The following is a 21,564-nucleotide window of genomic DNA, read 5'->3' as shown; positions in this document are numbered from 1 at the left end:
CGAATAAATGTGAGAAAGAAAATAGAGATATTAGAAGCTAAGGATTTTTACGCCATATTTAATAGATACCTAGGAAAGAAAAGTTAAAAGGGTTGAATTTTAGTAGGTGTAATTGTAACCATTATTATAGTTGATGACTGGTGTGTGAAATTTTCTTTTAGTTTAATTGTTAAATTTCATAGAAAGAAGCAAAAGATAGGACTAATAAATCATATAGTTAGGTTAAAACTTAGGAGTAACGACACATATACCAAAAATTTGGACGTATTGGGAGGATAATTGGATGGAAGCTTTTGAACTTGCCACATTTACTTACAAGAAATCAAAATGAGAACTAATTGCAATGAAAATCAATTGAAATGAAATCAATCGAAATAAAAATGTTATTTACTAAAAATTTGTTGGAATTGGATACATAAATTGTTTGATGTTGTTTACTAAAGTTGGTTGGAATCTAAACATGAATTAGATACGTATATAAGAATAATTACGGTATTACTCATTCCTTCTTTTTAGCTAATTAAAAATATATTATTGTGCTAATTTTTTAATTAAAATAATAATAAATTTTAATTTATTTTATTACTATTTTATTAATATTAATATTTTTTTATAACATTTTATTTAATATTAACAAATAATAAATAACTAAAATTAAATTAAATTAACTAAAATAATTATTTATTAGAAGAACTATCCTTTAATATAAAATATTAATACAATTCTTTATTATAATATTTAATAATAATGATTTAAAAAACATGTTGATATTGATTAATAATAACAAAGTAAAATTAATTAATTAAAAAATTAACTATAAATTTATAATATTTTATAATAAAATTTCCTCAACTAATAAAAGTCGTATAAAATTTTATTAGAAGAAAAATTGTTATTGGTATAGAAACAATAAAAATGTAAAATAATTAGTTAAAAGTAATGAGTCTCATTAACAGTTGAGAGAAAGGATAAAAGTTGTAAATTAATCATTATAAACCCAGGAGTAAGAGAGGAATGAGATTACATTCTTGAAATTACAAAATTTGAGGTAGATCATATTAACATTCATTGGGTTCCATATCAAAATCAATTGGCAATGAGAGGAGTAGTCCAGGAGTATTATGATTATTATAAACCCATCCTTGTTAAGTCCCTTTTCTTTTCAATGTAGGATCCTTAACATGCCCCCTCAAGATCGTGGCTCTTTTGGCTCATGGATCTTAGCTGGATCTCATTTTTAGACCGGTTGCTCGTTTGAGCGTTTTGGGCTCTGAACCATATTAACAGTCATGGGTTCCATCTCAAAATCAATTGGTAATGAGAGGAGTAGTCCATGACTATTATGACTATTATAAACCTACCCTTGTTAAGTCTATTTTCTTTTCAATGTGGGATCCTTAATAGATCCTATCAATTCATTTCATTAATACCATTTAGTAAATACGAGGGAATAAAATTTTGATTTCCATATTCCCTAATGTAAAATACTTTGCAGTAAACGGACCTCCCTCGTATAAGTTTTTGTAATTCAAGGAATGTGTTTAATTTTTAGTGACTACAAAGCTTATTACATAAAACCACATACGAAAGTAGATAGAAGTTTATTTCCTAATGAAAATTATTGTAACTAGTGATAATTCATCATGCAATTGATCCAACTTAAAAGGAACATTGTATATAGTATTGAAGGATTGATTAAATTTAGTGGCACCATAATTGGTGGCACTAATTAGAAAGTGAGATAATGGATAGTGGCACAAATTATGGTGGCACTAAGTTAGTGGGATGATGAATTCTAAATTTAGGGAACACTACATTAGTGGAGTTAGTGGCATGTTATTTTTGTTATGATTGTAATCCTATATAAAAGCACAACATCATCCTTTTTCACAGGAATCAAACTAAGCATTTGATATTCTTATCGTATTAGTTTGCCTCTGTTTCTATTTTGTGCATAGTTGTTCCAATCTTTGTTCCAAACAAATTTGGTATCAGAACTAGGTTTGAGAGAGTGAGTCGAGTGTAAACACGTGAGTTAGAGTGTAAACACAAAGAGAGGTCGATGGGCAGCATACGACAATGCAATAAATGCGGCACAACCACTCATTCCCATCTTCAAAGGAGAATGATACGAATTCTGGAGCATTTGTATGAAGACTCTACTCAAATCTCAAGACTTATGGGAGTTGGTGGAATAAGGCTATGCAGATCCCGACGACGATCAAGGCAGGTTGCGGGAGAACAGGAAGAAGGATTCTAAGGCGTTGGTCATCATTCAACAGGTGGTCCATGACAACGTCTTCTCAAGAATCGCAGCGGCAGCAACGTCGAAGCAGGCGTTGTCTATTTTGTAGAAGAAGTTTCAAGGCAATTCGAAAGTCCTTGTGGTGAGATTGCAATAACTCAGGTGTGACTCTGAGGCCTTGATGATGAAGAATGGAGAATTGGTCGCTGATTTTTTGTCAAGAGCAACGAAAATAGTCAGTCAAATGCGGTCCTATGGCAAAACGATTATTGACCAGACCATTGTTGAAAAGGTACTTAAAAGTTTGACTCCAAAAATTGATCATGTAGTAGCTGCCATAAAAGAATCAATGGATTTGTCGGTTTTTACATTTGGTGAACTAATGAGGTCTCTTCAAGCTCATGAGTCGAGGATTAACAGATCGCTAGATAAAACCGAAGAAAAAGCATTTCAGATGAAAGAGGCAGCCTTCAAATTCAGAGAAGGTGATCATTCAGTGAATTGAGGCCGCAGAAGAGGCGGATTTCGTGGTCGAGGTCGTGGTTTCGGAAGAGGCAAAGGAAGATTCGAAGGACAAAGGCAGTTCTACGAGCAAACAAGCAACAAAAATGTAGTTCGGTGTTACCACTGAAAAAGATATGGGCACATAAAGGCAAACTGTTGGTACAATAATCAGAAAGCCAATTTTGCAGAGAATGAAATATCGACGAATACTGGAGATAGTAAGCTTTTTATGACTCATGTAGAAACTAACCAAAAGACAAGTGATATCTGGGTTGTAGATAGTGGTTGCTCAAATCACATGACAGGCACAAAAGTCTTCAGAGAACTTGATGAGGCAGAAAAGATGAAGGTGCAACTCGGAAACGGCAAGGATCTACAAGTTGAAGGCAAAGGTACGGTTGGTATTGAAATTAGCCATGGTAAACTCAAGCTCCTTCATAATGTTCAATTTGTACCCGATTTAGGATACAGTTTATTGAGTGTTGGACAACTGATGACTAGTAGATATTCCATAATATTTGATGATGATGCCTGTGTAATCAAAGATAAGCAGACAGGTCAAGAGATGGTTCAGGTTAAGATGACCCAAAGCAAAATTTTTTCATTGGAAGTCTCAAAGTTTTGTTCTTGTTGCTAAAGGAAAAGATGACTCGAAGTTATGGAACTTGCTGTTGAGAAAAAAATGCAACCTACACTTAAAAGGATTAAATAAAATAATCGAAAACTTCTAAGTAACAAGAACGATAAATAGATTAGGGAGAAGAAAATTAAACGCCGGATTTATACTGGTTCACCCAATGTGGGCTATGTCCAGTTCTCTGCTACCGTTGCAGGTTCTACTAAAATGTCAAAAAGAATCTCTCAAAGAGTTTACAAGCCCCTTACAATGATTTCTCTCAGTTTTCCCTCACATAGAAAACACTCACGAATCACTCTACAAGTCTTTCAAACTCTCGAACGGATACACAAGTATTTAGCTCTCAAATTCTCTCTTCTTGGAGAATTTCACACGACTCTCTATTTGTGCACAACAATCAAATGACTTATCTATCTCTATTTATAATAGATGGTATGACAAAAACTAAAAGGGAATGGGAAAATAAAAAAGCCCAAACTAAATAGGACAAGGAAAAATTTAAATGGACCTTTTCCTTATAGAAAAAAAAATTTCTTCTTGGTTTGGCTCCATAATCCCAATAATCACCCACTTGGAGACAAAACAAGCAGTATGCCTCTTCTGCAACGGTAGCGACTCCTCTCTAGTCGTGGAAAAGTTCAACTGAAGTTGCACACAACTTCAATTTATCAACAGGAACGACCTTGGTAAACATATCCGCTGGATTCTGACAACTTAGAATCTTTTCAAGTAACAACATTCCTTCTTCCAAAGCTGATATGATAAAATGGTATCTTATTTGTATGTGTTTCGTTCTCGAATGAAACACTGGATTCTTTGCTAAATGAATAGCGCTCTGACTGTCACAATGCAAAGTCATTTTTCTCAATCTCAAGCCAAGTTCTTCCAAGAGAGACTGAAGTCATATCATTTCTTTTCTTTGCTTTCTTTGCTTGAGACCTAGCTAATCGCAGTATTACCCAACGTAAAAACATACCCGGTAGTACTCTTTCTACAATCTGTATCCCCTGCCATATCTACATCTACATATCCCTACAGTTTAAAATCTGATCTTTTAAAGTGCAGAGCATAATCAGTCGTCTTCTTCAAGTATCTGAATATCCACTTTACAGCCTCCCAATGTTGCTTTCCTAGGTTACTCATATACTTGTTGACAACTCCCACTGCATGTGCAATATCGGGTCTTGTACAAACCATGACATACATCAAGCTTCCTATAGCTGAAGCATATGACACTCTAGCCATATGATCTCTTTCTTGCTCAGTAGTTGGTGAGTGCTCTTTAGATAATTTAAAATGACTAGCTAAAGGAGTACTTACAGGTTTTGCATTTCCCATGTTAAACTTGTTCAATACTTTATTAACATACTCTTTGTGTGACAGTGTCAAAATACCATTTTTCTTTCTATCCTCATCCCTAGGATTTCTTTAGTAGCTCCCAAATCTTTCATGTCAAATTCTTTAGATAATTCAGCCTTTATCTTCAAAATTTCCTCTTTGTTTGGTCTTGCTATTAACATGTCATCAACATATAACAATAAAATGATGAATGAGTTACCCTGAGTTTTTATGTAACAACAATGATCTGCGTGACACTTCTGAAATCCACTGCTACACGTAAAACTGTCAAACTTCTTATACCATTGCCTGAGAACTTGTTTGAGACTATACAGGCTTCTCTGAAGTTTGCATACCATTTTCTCTTGCCCATGTACTATAAATCCCTGTGGATGCACCATGTAAATTTCTTCCTCCAAATCACCATGAAGAAAAACTGTTTTTACATCCATTTGTTCCATCAACAAATCTTCTTCTGCCACTATCTATAGAACAGTCCTAATAGTAGTTAATTTAACTACAGGAGAGAAAATCTCATTAAAGTCAATACTTTCCTTTTGTTGAAAGCCTTTGACTACAAGCCTTGCTTTGTACCTTTTGCTGCCGTCGGGCTCTTGTTTGATTCTATATACCTATTTATTCTGCAAAACTTTCTTACCTATTGGTAACTCAGCAAGTTGTCATGTCTGATTGATCATTAGAGAATTCATTTCATCTTTCATGACTAACTCTCATTTAACATAGTCTTCCAGCTGAATCGCCTCTTCATAACATTCAGGTTCACCTCTGTCAGTCAGTAAAATGTAATTCAATGTAGGGGAATACCTCTGTGGTGGTCTGATTGTTCTGCTAAATCTTCTAACTGTTGGTCGTGGTGTTCTATGAACCTGATCAGTTTCCACAATTGGTTCATCAGATCCTACAGCTGTTTCTTCAGGAGTAATTGTATTCTGATCTTCAATCTCTGTTGTTTTAGTCTCAACCCAGAAGGACTTATATACTGAGTATTCTCTGTGCTTCCATCTAACTCTTTCTTTCCTGAATCAACTTTATTTCTGTCTTTGTATAAGACTTTCTCATTGAAGATCACGTTCTTGCTTCTGATAATCTTCTTGTTTTGGTCATCCCAAAATCTGTAACCTATCTCAACTCCATCATACCCAATAAAGAAATATTTCTTAGATTTGACATCTAATTTACTTCGGTCTACAACATCAATGTGTAGGTAAGATACACAGCCAAAAACCTTTAGATGGGAAAGGTTTACCGGTTTACCAGTCTGGACTTCTTCGGGCAATTTGAAGTCTAGTGATGTGGTCGGGCTCCTATTGATCAGATAGGTCGCACAATTGATTGCCTCTGTCCAAAACATCTTAGGCAATTCTGCATGTATTCTCATGCTTCTAGCACGCTCATTCAGCGTCCTGTTCATTCTCTCTGCCACACCGTTCTGCTGTGGTGTCCCTGGAAGAGTCTTTACCATCACAATTCCACTGTCTTCACAATATTTCTTGAATTCCCTACTAACATACTCACCACCATTATCTGACCTCAAACTTTTGATTTTCAGGCTTGTCTCATTCTCTACCATAGCCTTCCATGTTTTGAAAACAGAAAACACATCAGACTTATGTTTAATAAAATAAGTTCATACCTTCCTGCTTGAGTCGTCTATGAAAGTTACATAGTATCTAGAACCTCCAATGGAAGAAACTTTAGAAGGCCTCCACACATCAGTGTGAACCAACTCCAATTTTGTAAACTTTGGCGTTGAACCTGTCTTTAAGAAACTGACACGACTCTGTTTCCCAAATATGCATCCTTCGCATAACTTGTGTTCCACTGCCTTAAGTCCTTCTAGCTTCCCTATAGAGTGAAGAATTTTCTCACTCATATGTCCCAGCCTACTGTGCCATAATTGGGTTTGACTCGAATGATCTACAACAACTATCATATCTTTGTCGTTGTCGTTAACATACAAAGTTCCTAACTTTCTTCCTCGAGCAATCACCATCGAACCCTTTGTAACTTTCTAGTTTCCTTGACCGAAGGATATTTCACATCCTTCATTATCTAGCTGCCCCACAGAAATCAGGTTCTTCATCATATTCTGAACATGACGTACCTTGCGAATATTCCAGACTGAACCGTTCGCCATTTTTAAATTAACGTCACCAATCCCAATGATGTCCAAAGGCTCTCCATCAGCAGGATACACCTTTCCATGATTTCCTACAACATAATTCTCAAGAATGTCACGTTGTCCTATAATGTGAAAAATGCACCTGAATCCACCACCCATGTGTTATGAGCGCCCTCAAATGCAAGAACTAGAGCATCATGTATTTCTTCAGCAACAACATTTGCACCAGCTTCTTTCCCCTCAGCTCTCTTTGGAGCTTTGCAGTTCCTCTTCAGATGTTCTGTCTTACCACAATTCCAACATTCTAGTCTGTTGTTTCTAGACTTGCTTCTGTTGTTTCTTGACTTTCCACGTTTTTCGTGGTCTTTATTATTATTTCTTCCTCTGTCCACATTCAATCTTGTACCAGAAGTAGACGCAATACCAGAATCCTTTCTGCGAATCTCCTCTCCAAGAGTTGCATCTCTGACATCTGCGAAGTTTAAACTCTACAGGATCATCAAACGAATCACCGTCAAGAAGTTTAGATCCTTGTCTGACATTTATGAATCTTGTCAGTTTGCTTTGATGATTTCAGATCCAATGTGCTATGAAGAAGCAACAGAAAAGAAAGAATGGCAGAAAGCGATGGTGGAAGAATTGGCATCGATTAAGAAGAATGCAACTTGGGAGATGGTGAACTTACCGGAAGGAAAAAGTGCAATTGGCTTGAACTGGGTGTTTAAGACAAAGTTCGTCGTAGATGGAAGCATCCAGAAGCACAAAGCACGACTTGTGGCTAAAGGATATGCGCAGAAACACGGTATTGACTTTGAAGAATCTTTTTCTCCGATAGGTCGGTTTGAAACTGTGAGAATAGTTCTAGCATTGGCGGCACAACTGCAGTGGCCGGTTTATCAGTTTGATGTGAAGTCAGCATACCTAAATGGAGATTTACAAGAAGAGGTCTAAGTGGTGCAACCATAAGGTTTCATAAAAGAAGGCAAAGAAGAGAAGGTGTACAAGTTGAAGAAGGCTTTGTACGTGTTGAAGCAAGCTCCTCGGGTGTGGTATAGCAGGATTCATGGTTATTTTCAACAAAATGGGTTCATAAGAAGTGCAAACGAGCCCACCTTGTATGTGAAAAAGTGAGGTAAAAATGACTTCATCATTGTTTGTCTTTACCTTGATGATATCATTTATACTAGTTCCTCTGGATCCCTTATCGTTGAATTTAAGTCACATATGAAGAATGAGTTCGAGATGTCAGATATGGGTTTATTGTACTTCTTTCTTTGTCTTGAAGTTCATCAAGTTGAAGGAGGAATTTTCATCTCGCAAAGAAAGTATGCCAAGGATCTTCTCAACAAGTTCAGTATGCTTAATTGCAAGCCTGCAAATACACCGATGAATATGGAGCTGAGATGACAGAAGCTACAAAATTCAGGAGTCTCATTGGAGGCTTAATTTATCTTACCCACACTCGACTCGATATTGCATTTTCTGTTGGTGTTATTTCCAGGTTTATGAAACACCCATCAAAGAATCACTTTGGAACAGCGAAACGAGTTCTTCGATACATTGCTGGAACAATGGAGTATACAATTTGGTACTCAGTACTCAATTTAAAGCTATGCAGATTCATGGATAGCGATTAGACGAGTTCATTGGATGACAGGCGAAGCGTATCAGCAAATGTGTTTACTCTAGGATCGGGAGTAATCACCTGGAGTTCAAAGAAACAAGTCACGGCGGCATTGTCGTCTTCGGAAGCAGAGTACGTCGCAGCAACTTCAGCCGCAGGTCAAGAAATTTGGCTAAGAAGAATATTAGTGGAGCTTCAACAGGAGCAAGAGGGAGCAACAAAGATATTCTGAGACAACAAAGCAACGATCTCAATGACGAAGAATCCAACATTTCATAGCAGGACAAAGCACATTGATATACGTTTCCATTTCATCCATGATTAGTTACGAAGGGAGACATTGCTCTGAAGTATTGTAGCACGTACGAACAATGGGTCGACATACTTACGAAGTCTTTGTCAAAGGAGAAATTTTGTTACTTTAGAGTGTTGCTTGGAGTTTGCAAATTTGAATCAAGAAGGAGTATTGAAGGATTGACTCAAATTTAGTGGCACTAATTGGGAAGTGAGATAATGGATAGTGGCACAAATTATGGTGGCACTAAGTTAGTGGGATGATGGATTCTAAGTTTAGGGAACACTACATTAGTGGAGTTAGTGGCATGCTATTTTTGTGATGGTTATAAGCCTATATAAAGACACAACATCATCCCTTTTCACAGGAATCAAACTATGCATTTGGTATTCTCATTGTATTAGTTTGCCTCTATTTTTATTTTGTGCATAGTTGTTCCATTCTTTGTTCCCAATATATAGGGATAGAAGCGAACCAAATCACACCAACCTGGACTTATATCAGCAGTAATTGAGATTTGTTTCTGTCTTTTATTAAGACGTCGTGAGTTGGAATTCTTCGACCTTACTTGTAGCCAAATCACGTAATCTACTTATAGGGAGACAAGTCAGCAAATCTCTGCGTCGGAACGGCAACAAGGGCGTCTTCTTCTTCAAAACAATTCCAAACTTTTCAGAAACATCCATTTTCTCACCTTCTTTCAGCTTCCAATCAAATGAATGCAATAGCGTAGTAAGAAAATACAAAACCATCATTTTCGCTTGGCAATCCCTGCACTTATTCTTCTGCCAGATCCGAATGGAATGTAAAAGAGATCACCCCCACTATAATCCCAATCGTTGTTAAGAGACCTCTCTGGCTTGAACTCTAATGACATCTCCCAATAGCACGAGTCCTGATGAATTGCCCACGTGTTGATTACAACTCGAGACTCCTTTGGGATTGTGTAGTTGTAAATGGCAGTGGGCTCGCTGGGGCTATGAGGCGTGAGCAACGACAGAGCAGGATGCAAACACAGAGTTTCTTTCACTATGGCTTGGAGATATGACAAACTATGTACGTGAGATCCTTCGACGATATCTCTTCTCCCACTATGGTATATCTAGTTCTTGTTGTGCTTGCTTTAGAACTTATGGGTTCTTCATCATCTCCGCCATAGCAAACTCTATGGTGTTTGACGATGCGTCAGTCTCACCAATCACCATATCCTGTTAACAATCAGCATTTCATAATTTATCAATTTTGGAAACTTGAGTAAACTTTCAATTCTTAACTATGCTATGGTGTTGACTTGTTGAAAGTATTTTTCGAACTCAATTCAAACAATACACTTATTTAAATTAATGAACCAAACCCACTCCAATCGAATCTTGAAATATTTGAGCTGGATCATTCATTCAAAATATTGTGTAACAGAAAAGAAAAGAAAAAAAAAAGTAAATGCTAATGTGACACCTGAGTAGAGAAGATGGGTACATGAATGGATCAGTACAATCATGAGATCATGGAAGCATGATTAAGAAAGGTTTAAAAAAATGATAGATGTACTATACTACCCATACATGCACCTTACTTTTCAATGACTCATCTTATAAACTTTCAAGTTAAGTGTGCTTGGCTTAGTAAAGCAATATTAGGTTGAGTGACCTCCTAAAAAATTTTCATTTATTTCAATACAACCTAATCCAATCAAGTTTATTGTAACCTAACTCAAAGTAGTTTGTACGAGTCAAGTCAAGTTAGGTTGGTTGAGTTTCTTGCGTCATCAGGTATTTTCAACACTCGTGATCCATGCAATTCATTAATTATTACATGGAAAAATACTTGGCTTCTTAACTTGTCATCACCTTATTGAAAAATTGACAACTCATTAATTTTTATAAAAATGATCTATTTTTATATTTTTCTCTAGAAAATATTTAACTCCCTGGTGAAACCAATGAAAATTTAACAACTCATTGTTTTTTAAAGAAGTCCATGCTTTTCTTATAATATTTGATTTTGCAAACAACAATTTTGTAAGATTATGTTGTTGATTGGTTACCATGAGCAAGACTTTAAGATGGTTGATTGTGAAAGGTATTTCAGAATCCCGTTCGTGGTCTTCCAACTCGAGCATAAATTGCAAGAAATCCATTTTTTGATCATCGGCAGCTTCTAATAGTCTTTGATCAATGATTCTACTAAATATTTTGTCAAACCTTCGTACCAGCTTATTCATTTGCCTCCTTATGCCTTGGATATCAAAGCTGACCAATCTCAGAAAGAAATCATAAATATTGGGCACCATCAGTAGGCGTAACATCTCCGCCGCCACCTCTCTCAACTTCGCCCCTTCTCCCTCCACCGCCGTTCCACCCCACAACATGGCAGTGATCACATTCAGAACCGTCACAAAACCTTGGTCTCCCACGTCAATGGCAGATCTAGCTTCAACTTGGATATACAAGTAACGCACCGCGTTTCTCACCTCTCTCCGACGAAATTCATAGACTGGAGTTTAGGGCGGCGCCGCCCAGCATCTTGAGCTTGCTTATTTTTCTCAACATCTGCAACTCGACTCCATACGGCGTCTAGGCAATATCGTAGCCGTCGTACGCGGAGGCTTTGGTGGAGAAAGAAATGTCACGGTTTGCGAACGTGACATCATGGTCCTTGAGCACCTCGCGTGCCATGTTGGCTGAGTTGATGACTATGCCAATTTTTTTGCCCAGTTGGAGGTTTACGATTTGGCCGTATTTTTTGCCCCAGCTCTGCAAAGTGTGGAGCTATGATTTTATAAAAGGAAGATTTTCGAGTACTAGAATGCCACGTGGACCCGGCGGAAGCCGGGAGCGCCACGGAAGTTGGAAGTACATAACGAGTAGGAAAGCGAGGAAAAAGGTGAAAAGAAAGTGCGGTTGGTGTTGATCCACCGCCATGGGAGCAAGAAATTCACAGAATTCATGAGAGATTGAAGGCAATTGGAAGTGGATTCCATGGCTGAGCCTTCAATTGAATTATGGTGTGTGACTTTCATATGTATATAAAAGAAACATGTGGTGTGGTCGGAGATGATAAGAAATACGTGGTCGAGTATTAAACACCCAGATGTATATATTTCTTACTCAATTAAGCTTTATTCGAGTTGAATGGTATATCTTTTAATTTAAGTCAAAGCGAGCACTCAGCTATAATTAGTATATATCTCTAATTAAGAGATTGTGAGTTGAATCTTCCATCCCCACATGTTGTATTAAAAAAAATGAGACTGTTTTCTTTACTTTTTCTTTTGGATAATCATTTTCAAGGGCATAAATTATTAAAATAAATTTTTTATATTTTAATAATCTATCAAGTGTTTTTTTTTTTAAATTAGCAACTAGGAGAATGTTTCCAAAGCTCGTAAAGGGAAAGATTAGATTGGAGTTGTCATTTTTTGTTTCAAATTCTGGTTGGAATTACGAGAGTAACGTTTAAGATTTAAGTCTTAATTTGTAGTGTAATGGTAGCAATTTTGAAAGAAAGTAGATGTCTTTACCGAGCGACACTTGCACAAAAAGCCAATAATTTCAACGTATTGCCAATTTGCTATTGCCCAAAAGTTGTATAGATATGGATATGAAAACTGAAACCAGCGTAAACCGACAAGTGTTTTTCGTTTCCAAAAAATTAATAATTATTCGAAACATTATAAAAAATAGATGTCCAATTTTAGGTGTAAAAAAGAAAGATACATTAATAAGTCCTAACTCATGGGAAAATGACATAAATAACCCTCCTAAAGAAACTTGTTGCTCAAATAACCCCGCCTAAAAAATTGTTTTGAATGACCCACCATATTATTTTAATAAACTTTAAAAATGATAAAATTACGTTTATGCCCTCAATTAAAAAACAACCGTTGTGCTTCTAAGTTTCCCTCTCTTCATCTTTCTCATGCTTTTCAACTTCTTCCCCTTCTTCCTCTCTTCATCTTTCTTGGCCATGCCACTTCAAGTTCTTCTTCCTTCTTCCTCCCTCTCTTCATCTTTCTAGATCGTGCGCTTCTTCCTTTTTCGTTTCCCCCTTTTTCTCTTATTGTGCGTGCGATTCAACACCTTCTTCGTGGATTGTTTAACGCCTTCGCCTGCGCCTCGCCCGCAAAATCAAGGTTAGGATTTCACTAAACTTACACGTAATCACTGTGGTGTTCTTGTTTAATTTCTTTGTGGAGTTCTTGTTCGAAGTTGTGGGTTTAGGGTTTACGTTTTAACATTTATGTGAAAGATTTATGGGTTTCAGGCGATTTAGGGCGAATTGATTAGGTTTTTGAAATTATTTAGGGCAAATTGGTTTGGATCTGACAAGTTTAAGGGCGAATTCTGGTTTCTGGGTTTCATTTCTCGTAAAAATTTCTCAGGGTATCTCGAGCGTGATTCAACGAGAAATGAATATCGAAGCATCTCGTTTGAGGTACCCCGAGAAATTCAGATGTGCTGTATTGTTTCAGTTAAATTTCTCTGGGTATTCTCAGTGAAGATAACTCGAGAAATTTAACAGAAATAATATTTCTGTCGCATGCTTTCTCGTTTTATCTCGCTCGCTAAGTTTTATATGTTATATCTCGGGAGGTATCTCGCCCTGGATTGGCACGAGAAATTGAATATTCATCTATGGTTTTTTTTTGGCACGAGAAATTGAAGTTAACCAGATATCGATCGAGATGCCCCCGAGAATTAAGAGAGAACATTGCTTGACCACTGTTTTTTTTTCTTTCTTGTTTATGTTTGTATGGCTATCGTATTCAATTATGTTTTTACTCATATTTAGGTTTGAAGTATGGAAATGAGACTGGAAATTGACCCTAAAATCTACGCCTCTGCAAACGCGACCTGTCTATCTCACCTAGCAAGACAGACAATGATATTAAGGAAAAACTTACCCCTATACAGCTAGCCATGTTTAGGAAAACTATTTTCGGTCATCTGCTCGATGTGGACCTCGTTTTCAACGGACCGTTGATACACAATATCTTACTTAGGGAGGTTGAGGATAGTACACCAAACACGATTAGTTTCAACCTTTTTGGGAGGAGGGTGTCGTTTGGACGGAGGGAGTTTGACCTTATTAGTGGCCTACACTATGACAGGAGCCCAGTTAGGAAAGTTACACATTCTCATAAACTTAGAACCTTGTACTTTAATGATAGGACGAACGATGTCTTGAGTGATTTTGTAAAACTGTACATAGCCGCCCTGTTTAAAGATGACTTCGATGTGATCAAGGTATCGATTATTTACATGGTAGAACTGGTATTGCTAGGGAGAGAGACAACTATGAAGTTTGACCAAATACTATTAGGAGTAGTGGATGATTGGGAGCTTTGTTGCAACCATGACTTGGCGTCCCTGTCGTTCGATAAGACGATACGTAGTCTTCATCGTGGCCCGACAAACATGGCAAAAGACTTCGGGTTGAGGAAATCATATAGCTTGTATGGTTTCCCATGGGTGTTCCAGGCATAGACATAAATATATTTTTTGTTATTCTGGGCCGTTGATATCAATTATGGTTTATAATGCAAATCGCTTATTCGTACAGGTGTGGACATATGAGGTGATATCTTCCCTATAAGGCCGGGTTGCATATAAAGTTCTCGAGGAAGCAGTGCCACGTATCCTTCGGTGGAGGTGCAGCCATTCGACTACATGGCATGTTCTCGATCGGGAGATTTTTCGGTCTACAACTGTAAGTTTGATTTGAATGTTTGTCGCGTTGCAAATTATTTCTCATATTTATCCCGGTGCTACCTTACTATTGACTCAGAGAAGAACGCGAAGATTAGAGGCAACTGATGCAGAGACGAACTTCATGAGGCGAACCTTCGAACCACCTGAACCAGAGGATGATGATGTCAGAGATTTTGATGCTGGTCCATCGACTGTACGTGAGGGCACACAGAATCCTGATGTGGGCCGAGGTGATGATGCTGGACCATCGGCTGTACGTGAGGGACCATTCAATTGTGTGGACGTTTAGATGGTTGAGAAAGACCGTGATTTGGACAATGAGGAATCCAAAGGTAAGAAAAAAGTTTGCATGTCTAGTGTGCAATTGAAGAAGGTTGAGAAGCGCTTGAGGATGATGGAGCAGCGTATGGATGAGAGTATGGGTGGCATAGAAGCTGATTTGAAAGCAATTACAAAGTTTCTTCGACAAATTGTTAGGGTACACAAATTTAGACAATTATGATTTTTATTTGTTTTGTTTTGTTTTTCGTTTGTTAATTTGTCACTAAATATGTAGGGTTTACCTGTTGACGCGAACAACATGAGGAAGTGAAAAGGTACCGAGTCGGGGGATGTTGTCGGCTTGGGGGATGGCGCCAGGCCAGGGTCGGGAGATGTAGTCGGGTTGAGAGATGGTGTCGGGCGGTAGATGGTGTCGAGCCGGGTGATGGTGCAAATGGTACCGATCGCGGAGTGGGTCGCGAGCTGGGATGCAATACCCCAGCGGGAGATTGTGCTAGGATGGGAGTTGTTACCGAGCTGGTAGATGTTACCTAGCTGGTTGATGTTGTGAAGGTAGATGTTGGTGACGTCGAGGATGGGATGGACATAGATCCTGTGAAGGTACGTTTGATATACTTCGCCCTGGGATCATTTAACGAAGTACCGTTGGATGCTACTAATTTGGTAATGCAGGAACATGGTGACGAGGTCGTTGTCCTTGACAACAAAGCGCTTTATAGTGATCGCGACTGGTCCATCCTCGAACCCAACGTAGTAAAACTTCAGACGCCTGAACGATCAATACGTATGTGTTACGTCATTATACGTATTCAATCTCCAAATTAGTGATGACTAAGGTTGCATATGTCATTTTTTTTGCAGCAACATGCACAGAGCTTGTCGTTAAATGAAGCTGCCACAGAGAATGTTTAAGAAGACGTGGATGCAACACCGATAGAGCATATTATGATTGCCTCGCAACAGATCTATCCATCCACAAACAAGGTATGTAGCTGGTTTTACCGTCATCCTAGTAAGCAAATATTTATTATTCTAACAATAACACTCTAGGAACATTGTGCGGACGATTTCTCCGACTCTGAAGTGGAAGAAGGGAGAGATGTTAAATCACAGACAGCTGCGGATATGTCTGGTACGTCACACAGGGACATGAACGAGGTTTGTGTGTTATCGCAGCCAATAGATCCGCCAAAGCCCCGACGAGGATCTCGTAAGAGGAACGTATCGTGGAAGCTCTACGGATCATTCATAGTAATGGAGAACAGTAAGAAGAAGAAGGTGCTCAGGTATGATCCACTTATACGACTCCCCTCTGAGGAGGTCACCAAGTTTCGTGCATGGATGAACAACCCTACCACAAAACATGCGACTCGAAAATCGTGCTACGATAATAAGGACAGGACGTGGTTTCGTGACCTTTTAACCACAGACAAGTTGTTGACCAGTGAGGTACGGGATTGATTGGTCATGTTCACCCTCATATCTCTTTAATTTTTCGTACGCATGTCTATAATAATATCGGTGCATACAGGTGGTTGATTCATTGGTAATATTCATGCGCAACAAGTTGGAGCAGCGTCCGGACTTGTGTTCTCGGAGGTTCACGGTGACATAGTGCTTGCGGTATGATCTATTATCATGTAGTTTTATTGGGTTTAATAATCTTTTTGATGTGTTGTATTGTCAACTGTAGAACTTCTTCCGACGGACGGATGGTATATACCAACGCTTAATAGCTCCAAACGTCATTCCAGCAACAGTGTCAGCAGAATACGATTGGGAGGGCAAGTATAAAACGGTGCTCAGCTATGTCGACAGGACTTACACGAGCTATGGGACACAGTGGCTAGAACCCGACACTGTGTACTTGTCATACAACATCGGTGGAAACCATTGGATCATGGTGTGCGTCGACATGCAGGAGGGTGAGATCATTGTGTGGGATTCCCTGATGGCGATCATACCACCACCTATTCTAGAGGACGAGTTGAAGCCGATTAGCGTCATCCTCCCGACGTTGATGTGTAGGGCCAGAGTTAGTGTAGTTAAGCGAACCTTACCTATTGTACCATGGCGCATCCGTCGAGTAACCGGGGTTTCGCAGCAAACTAGTTCGAGTGATTGTGGTATATTCTGCATAGAATATTTTGAATATGATATAACAGGATCAAATCTAGCAACATTAACTCAAGATAGGATCCCATTTTTTAGGGAGAAACTGGCCGTTGAAGTTTGGGAGAACAAGTGTATTTTTTGAATAGTCGTTGTATTTTTCCAGACTGCTAGTTTTTGTATTTTGATTATTCATTGTATTTGTACATTTAAGTTATGTCAAACAGTTTATAAAAATTTCCACTTCAACTACCAATTAATTTGCAATGGCAAATGCAAAATATATGTAAGGTATGATATTAATCAATGTAATTCTTTGAAAACAAGGGGTTACAAAATAGACCAACAAAAATTTCCTCTTGAACTACCACTCTCGATGATATTTCTCGACCGTGATAATCCTGATCTCGTCCAAGAGAAAGATCAAATTCATGGACATATTCTGTATAATTTAACGGGCGAGACACTGTGTCTTCACGGCTGGAAAACTATACTGACTCAAAGTTACACATCAGATATTTCACGCTCGAAGTTGTTGATGTTTCGCCCGAGAAAATCACCAGAGTTATAACACCCCCCTTGTATTTTCGGCAAAACTAGATGATGCATCCACGCCTGCACACAGAAAATTCTCAACACGTGCATTTAATTTTTAGTCGTTCATGAGGGACACATACTTTTCAACATACTAATGCATATAATTCTCAGTCGTTCATAAGAGACACATACTTTTCAACAGACTAATGCATATAATCCAAGTTTAAACTACACATATAGGTATGCATCTAATCTTAGTCGTTCGCAGCGATTGACGATAAGTTTTTCTATTGTGACCCTACATTCCACACCTACTGCACTTGTGTATTTGTTGAGGCTCCCCGTTAAATGGTATTCGTACGGTTTGTCTCTGCCTTACTCTCAGAACGAACTAGACTTGATGGTGAATTCAATAAAGTCATTCGGTAAAAACTAAATCCTCCTCATCACCTAACGGAAATATTGACTCGGAATAGGTAGTAATAAGGGTCTCCAGTTTATACTTTGACGAACATAATGTGTATATATTGACATTACGATGCATGACCACTGCAAGTGAGCATGGAATCTAGTAGTAGTCAAACTGCTTGCACATACAAGTCTTAATGTTTAGATTGACACGCACTTTACTACTATCGTCGTGTACCTCGTACTCAAATTTGTCGATAGGTTTAACGAGATGTCGTCGGGCCTGCTTTACAGCTTCCTTAAGAATATTTCCAGCATAGTTGGTTCCAGTAATACTTGAACGTAGACTTCTTGAACGCCTTAGCTGCTTGAATGTACAGCCCCTCCACATCTTCGATCCTACACTTGAACTTATCGTTCAAGTTCATCTTTATATGATGCATGCATGTAACATGTTTCGTGTTGAGGAAGACAGCAGCTACAGAGTGATTAATGGTTTGGTGTCGGTGGGACACAAAAACCAATCCATTAATGTGTCCAATACAAATCTTCACATGCTCCAAAAACCAAGTTCATGAGTTGTCCGTTCCCTTGTCTACAATTCCAAATGCTAGTGGATATATCTGATTATTCTCATCGATAGAAGAGGCTATAAGTATCACACCTTTATACTTTCTCTTCAGATGTGCACCGTCAATGACAAGCACAAATCGAATGCAACTTCTAAAGCCTCTTATTAAGCAGTCCAGAGCTATGAATGCATACTGAAAGTATTTATCATCTTCTAGCTTCATGGAAAAAACCGTGCTCGGGTTCACCAATTTCAACGTCTCGTCATATTTACGCAGGAGCGTATAGGACTCCTTCAGCGATCTCATTAGTAGGTCTAATGCTCTTTCTCTCGCACGCCAAGCCTTTTCATATCGGATTTTTACGTCATAATTTTTCTACATGTCATTAACGATATCATTTGGACGATAACAACGACTTACATCCTCGAGGTTGGATTTTATGAGCTGACCCACGACATGACTACGAGCTTGTCGGTGGTCATGTATCATCACCTCACGTGTGCAACTATGCAACTCATGAAACGTAGAGATAAGGAAAGTATCCGAACCTTTAATCGTCCTTGCACGTAGGTTCCATTTGCATCCATCCTCCAAGCATCCAACAGTATACAAGCTCTTATTAGATTTCTTCACACGATATTCAAAATTCAATCTCATTGCAAACACAGATAGTTTGAACTGTAATTCTTCTTTTGATCGAAAGGTAGTCCCTACCGCAATGTCCTCAGTTGACAGACCAACTTCATTATCCTCACCTATCCGAGTGAGTACCCTTGAGCAAGAAGCTTGACCAGTTTCACACGGTGCATTCGTACTAACCATGTGCACTTCGATCAAGGGGTCCAAAGATGGAGCAGCTACATCCTCGAGGTCTACTTCATGTTCGTTCTCAATATCAGCATCGTTCTCTAACTCATTATCATGGTTCTCATATCGTTATCGAACTCCGTATTGTGGTTTTCATCATCCCCACCTTCATACTCCACGTGATTGTCATCATTGTCGTCCCATTGACCGCAACAGTTTGTTTCATCATCATCTAGGTTACATGATGGACCAGCATCTAAGAGCGTGGAATTCAAAAGAACTGATGGCACATAATGCCCTATCTGGTCCGAAACTGAATGGAATGCTTTAGTCTTTGGAACGATATGATTCTGTGAAGTGCTTCCACTACCGTGTCTTTCCTTCGTCAGATACGTACAATGAGACTTCAGAGGGAGGTGGAGGCCATCTTAAAAAAATTTGATGCTATGATCATCGAATATATAATACTGTGAGACTTGATACTGGGGCTTCAATAGGTATACACAACGTATCAAGAGTTTGAACTGGTCCCGATCAATTCTGGTAAGCATGAACATGGCACTTATGAGCTCATCGTACGTTATATTATCGTCCACATCTAAACCTCTCATAATCCCACCTTCATATACAGATTGAGACTCATTCCACATATCACCATAGCTAATAAAGAGATAAGTCATCCTGCATTACGAACGAACAAGTTAATTCAAGGCGAAATTACGAGAATTCACAGGCGAAAACATGTAAATTCTCGGTCGTGATGCTCATACATCTCGTGTGTGAATGCTATTATTTTCGCCCGAGAATGGTTCAAAAATGGCCCAGAAACAGTTAGAAAAACCAGAACAAACAAATTGTTTCACCCATATCCACACTACGTTTCAACAGAAGATGAAAGCTAAAAAAAATAAAGTCATACAAAAGCTAGAGATGCAAATGTGCGAGTTCATAAATGAAAACAAAACATGTTCTTCAAAATAAATAACATCTACCTTGTTCATGTAGAAAAATATCACTTTTAGATGGAAAAGTTCGAGGTAATTTGCAGGTACGTAATTCTTTTTGTCGTCTGAGAGCTGAGTACAAGATGCCCTAATGAAAAGTAAAGTCGTTCGTGGGAATGTTTTCAGTTAGGTGTTTCCTTTATTGAAAAACTTCAATTCACGGGCAAGATAGAGGCATTTCACGGACGTTAAATTAATTTAGGTCAACCACATAACTTCATTTCTCGGGCGGGATAACTGTAGTTCACGACCAGGAAATTAGTGTAGGTCAGCCCATTTCTCGCGGAAGTCTCGCCCATAAATGTCATTATCTTGTTATTTTTCTCAGGTTTCGCTCGAGGGTAGTTGGGTACATTTACTTCCACTGACACTTTAGAAAAGTCACTAGTGGGCTATTGAAAACATTTTTTGAGGGGTGGGTTATCTGAGCAAAAAGTTTTCTTGAAAAGGTCATTTCAATCATTTTTCCTAACTCATGTGTCAAAATTTTCCATTTACTTAGTGTCTCATGACAAATGTGCATGTGTCTAATCCCCAAATATCCATATGCTCAAAATCTAAATGATCCATGTGTCTAGTAGATACACAATTTTGGTGGGAAATTCCATTTAAAATTTTGTGTATTTCTTTTATAATTTTGAGTGATTTTGGTGTGATTTTGTCCATTTGTATTTTCTCCTGTTGCCCGTGTACTCGTAGTGTCTTGTTTTGTTCTTAAATTTGATAACAAAAATTAGTTTGTGTGGGTGGCCCTGTGCGTTGGACTTTTGTTATAAATAAATAAATGTTATCAGCAGTAGAATATAAATTCCTAAATAATTTTTAAGGTTCCGTTTATAACCATTTCTATTTTTGCTTTTTTGCTTTTTGGTTTTTTTGTTTTTTGTTTTTTGTTTTTAGTTTTCTATTAAAAAAAACCATATATGTTGGATAACTATTTTTTGTTTTTTATTTTTGAAAAACAGAAAATCAAACCGGTTTGGTAATCGTTTTTAGTTTTCTGTTTTAAAAAGTTATAAAATTGAAAATATATATTAGAGAGAGAAAATTCTATGTAAAGTAGAGATATGAATGGTGGAACGGGAGTGAGAATGTCCTCTCTCATTCTTGTGCTCATGAAAAATTTTAGTCATCGTCTCCACTTTGTTTTTCGGTTCGGGAATCGAGCTCCAAGTTAAAGAATCTTTATTTGGGAACGGGGATATTCGTGAGAAAAATTACCGGTTTTATAATTAATTTTAATTATTTTTAGAATTTAAAAAGTGTAATAAATATATATTAATTATTTTTAGAATTATTATTTATTATTAGTTTTGTCCCCAAGGTATAACTTGGATGGCATGGA

At 37.9% G+C, this 21,564-nt stretch overlaps 2 protein-coding genes and 1 pseudogene across 3 annotated transcripts; 2 read left to right on the top strand and 1 right to left on the bottom strand.

Moving 5' to 3' along the window:
* Positions 1-2,489: 2,489 nt before the first annotated feature.
* On the top strand, positions 2,490-3,639 carry LOC148210992 (uncharacterized). Its single transcript, XM_088125265.1, has 3 exons — positions 2,490-2,730; positions 2,938-3,323; positions 3,583-3,639. Exons 1-3 carry the CDS (start codon positions 2,490-2,492, stop codon positions 3,637-3,639), a joined length of 684 nt encoding a protein of 227 aa, XP_087981391.1.
* Positions 3,640-8,535: 4,896 nt separating this feature from the next.
* Positions 8,536-11,950, bottom strand: LOC148210991 (flavonoid 3'-monooxygenase CYP75B137-like; annotated as a pseudogene). Its single transcript, XR_015791802.1, has 2 exons — positions 10,831-11,950; positions 8,536-9,994 (listed from the first exon to the last, which is right to left on the bottom strand). The product of XR_015791802.1 is annotated as a flavonoid 3'-monooxygenase CYP75B137-like (transcript).
* Positions 11,951-13,705: 1,755 nt separating this feature from the next.
* On the top strand, positions 13,706-14,272 carry LOC111023353 (uncharacterized). Its single transcript, XM_022300773.2, has one exon. It carries the CDS (start codon positions 13,706-13,708, stop codon positions 14,270-14,272), a length of 567 nt encoding a protein of 188 aa, XP_022156465.2.
* Positions 14,273-21,564: the final 7,292 nt, after the last annotated feature.

The sequence above is a fragment of the Momordica charantia genome (genome assembly GCF_013281855.1).
Source record: "Momordica charantia cultivar OHB3-1 chromosome 6 unlocalized genomic scaffold, Mcharantia_2.0 BLBB01000006.1, whole genome shotgun sequence".
Taxonomy (NCBI): Eukaryota; Viridiplantae; Streptophyta; class Magnoliopsida; order Cucurbitales; family Cucurbitaceae; genus Momordica; species Momordica charantia.
This window is presented reverse-complemented; position numbering and strand designations above follow the sequence as displayed.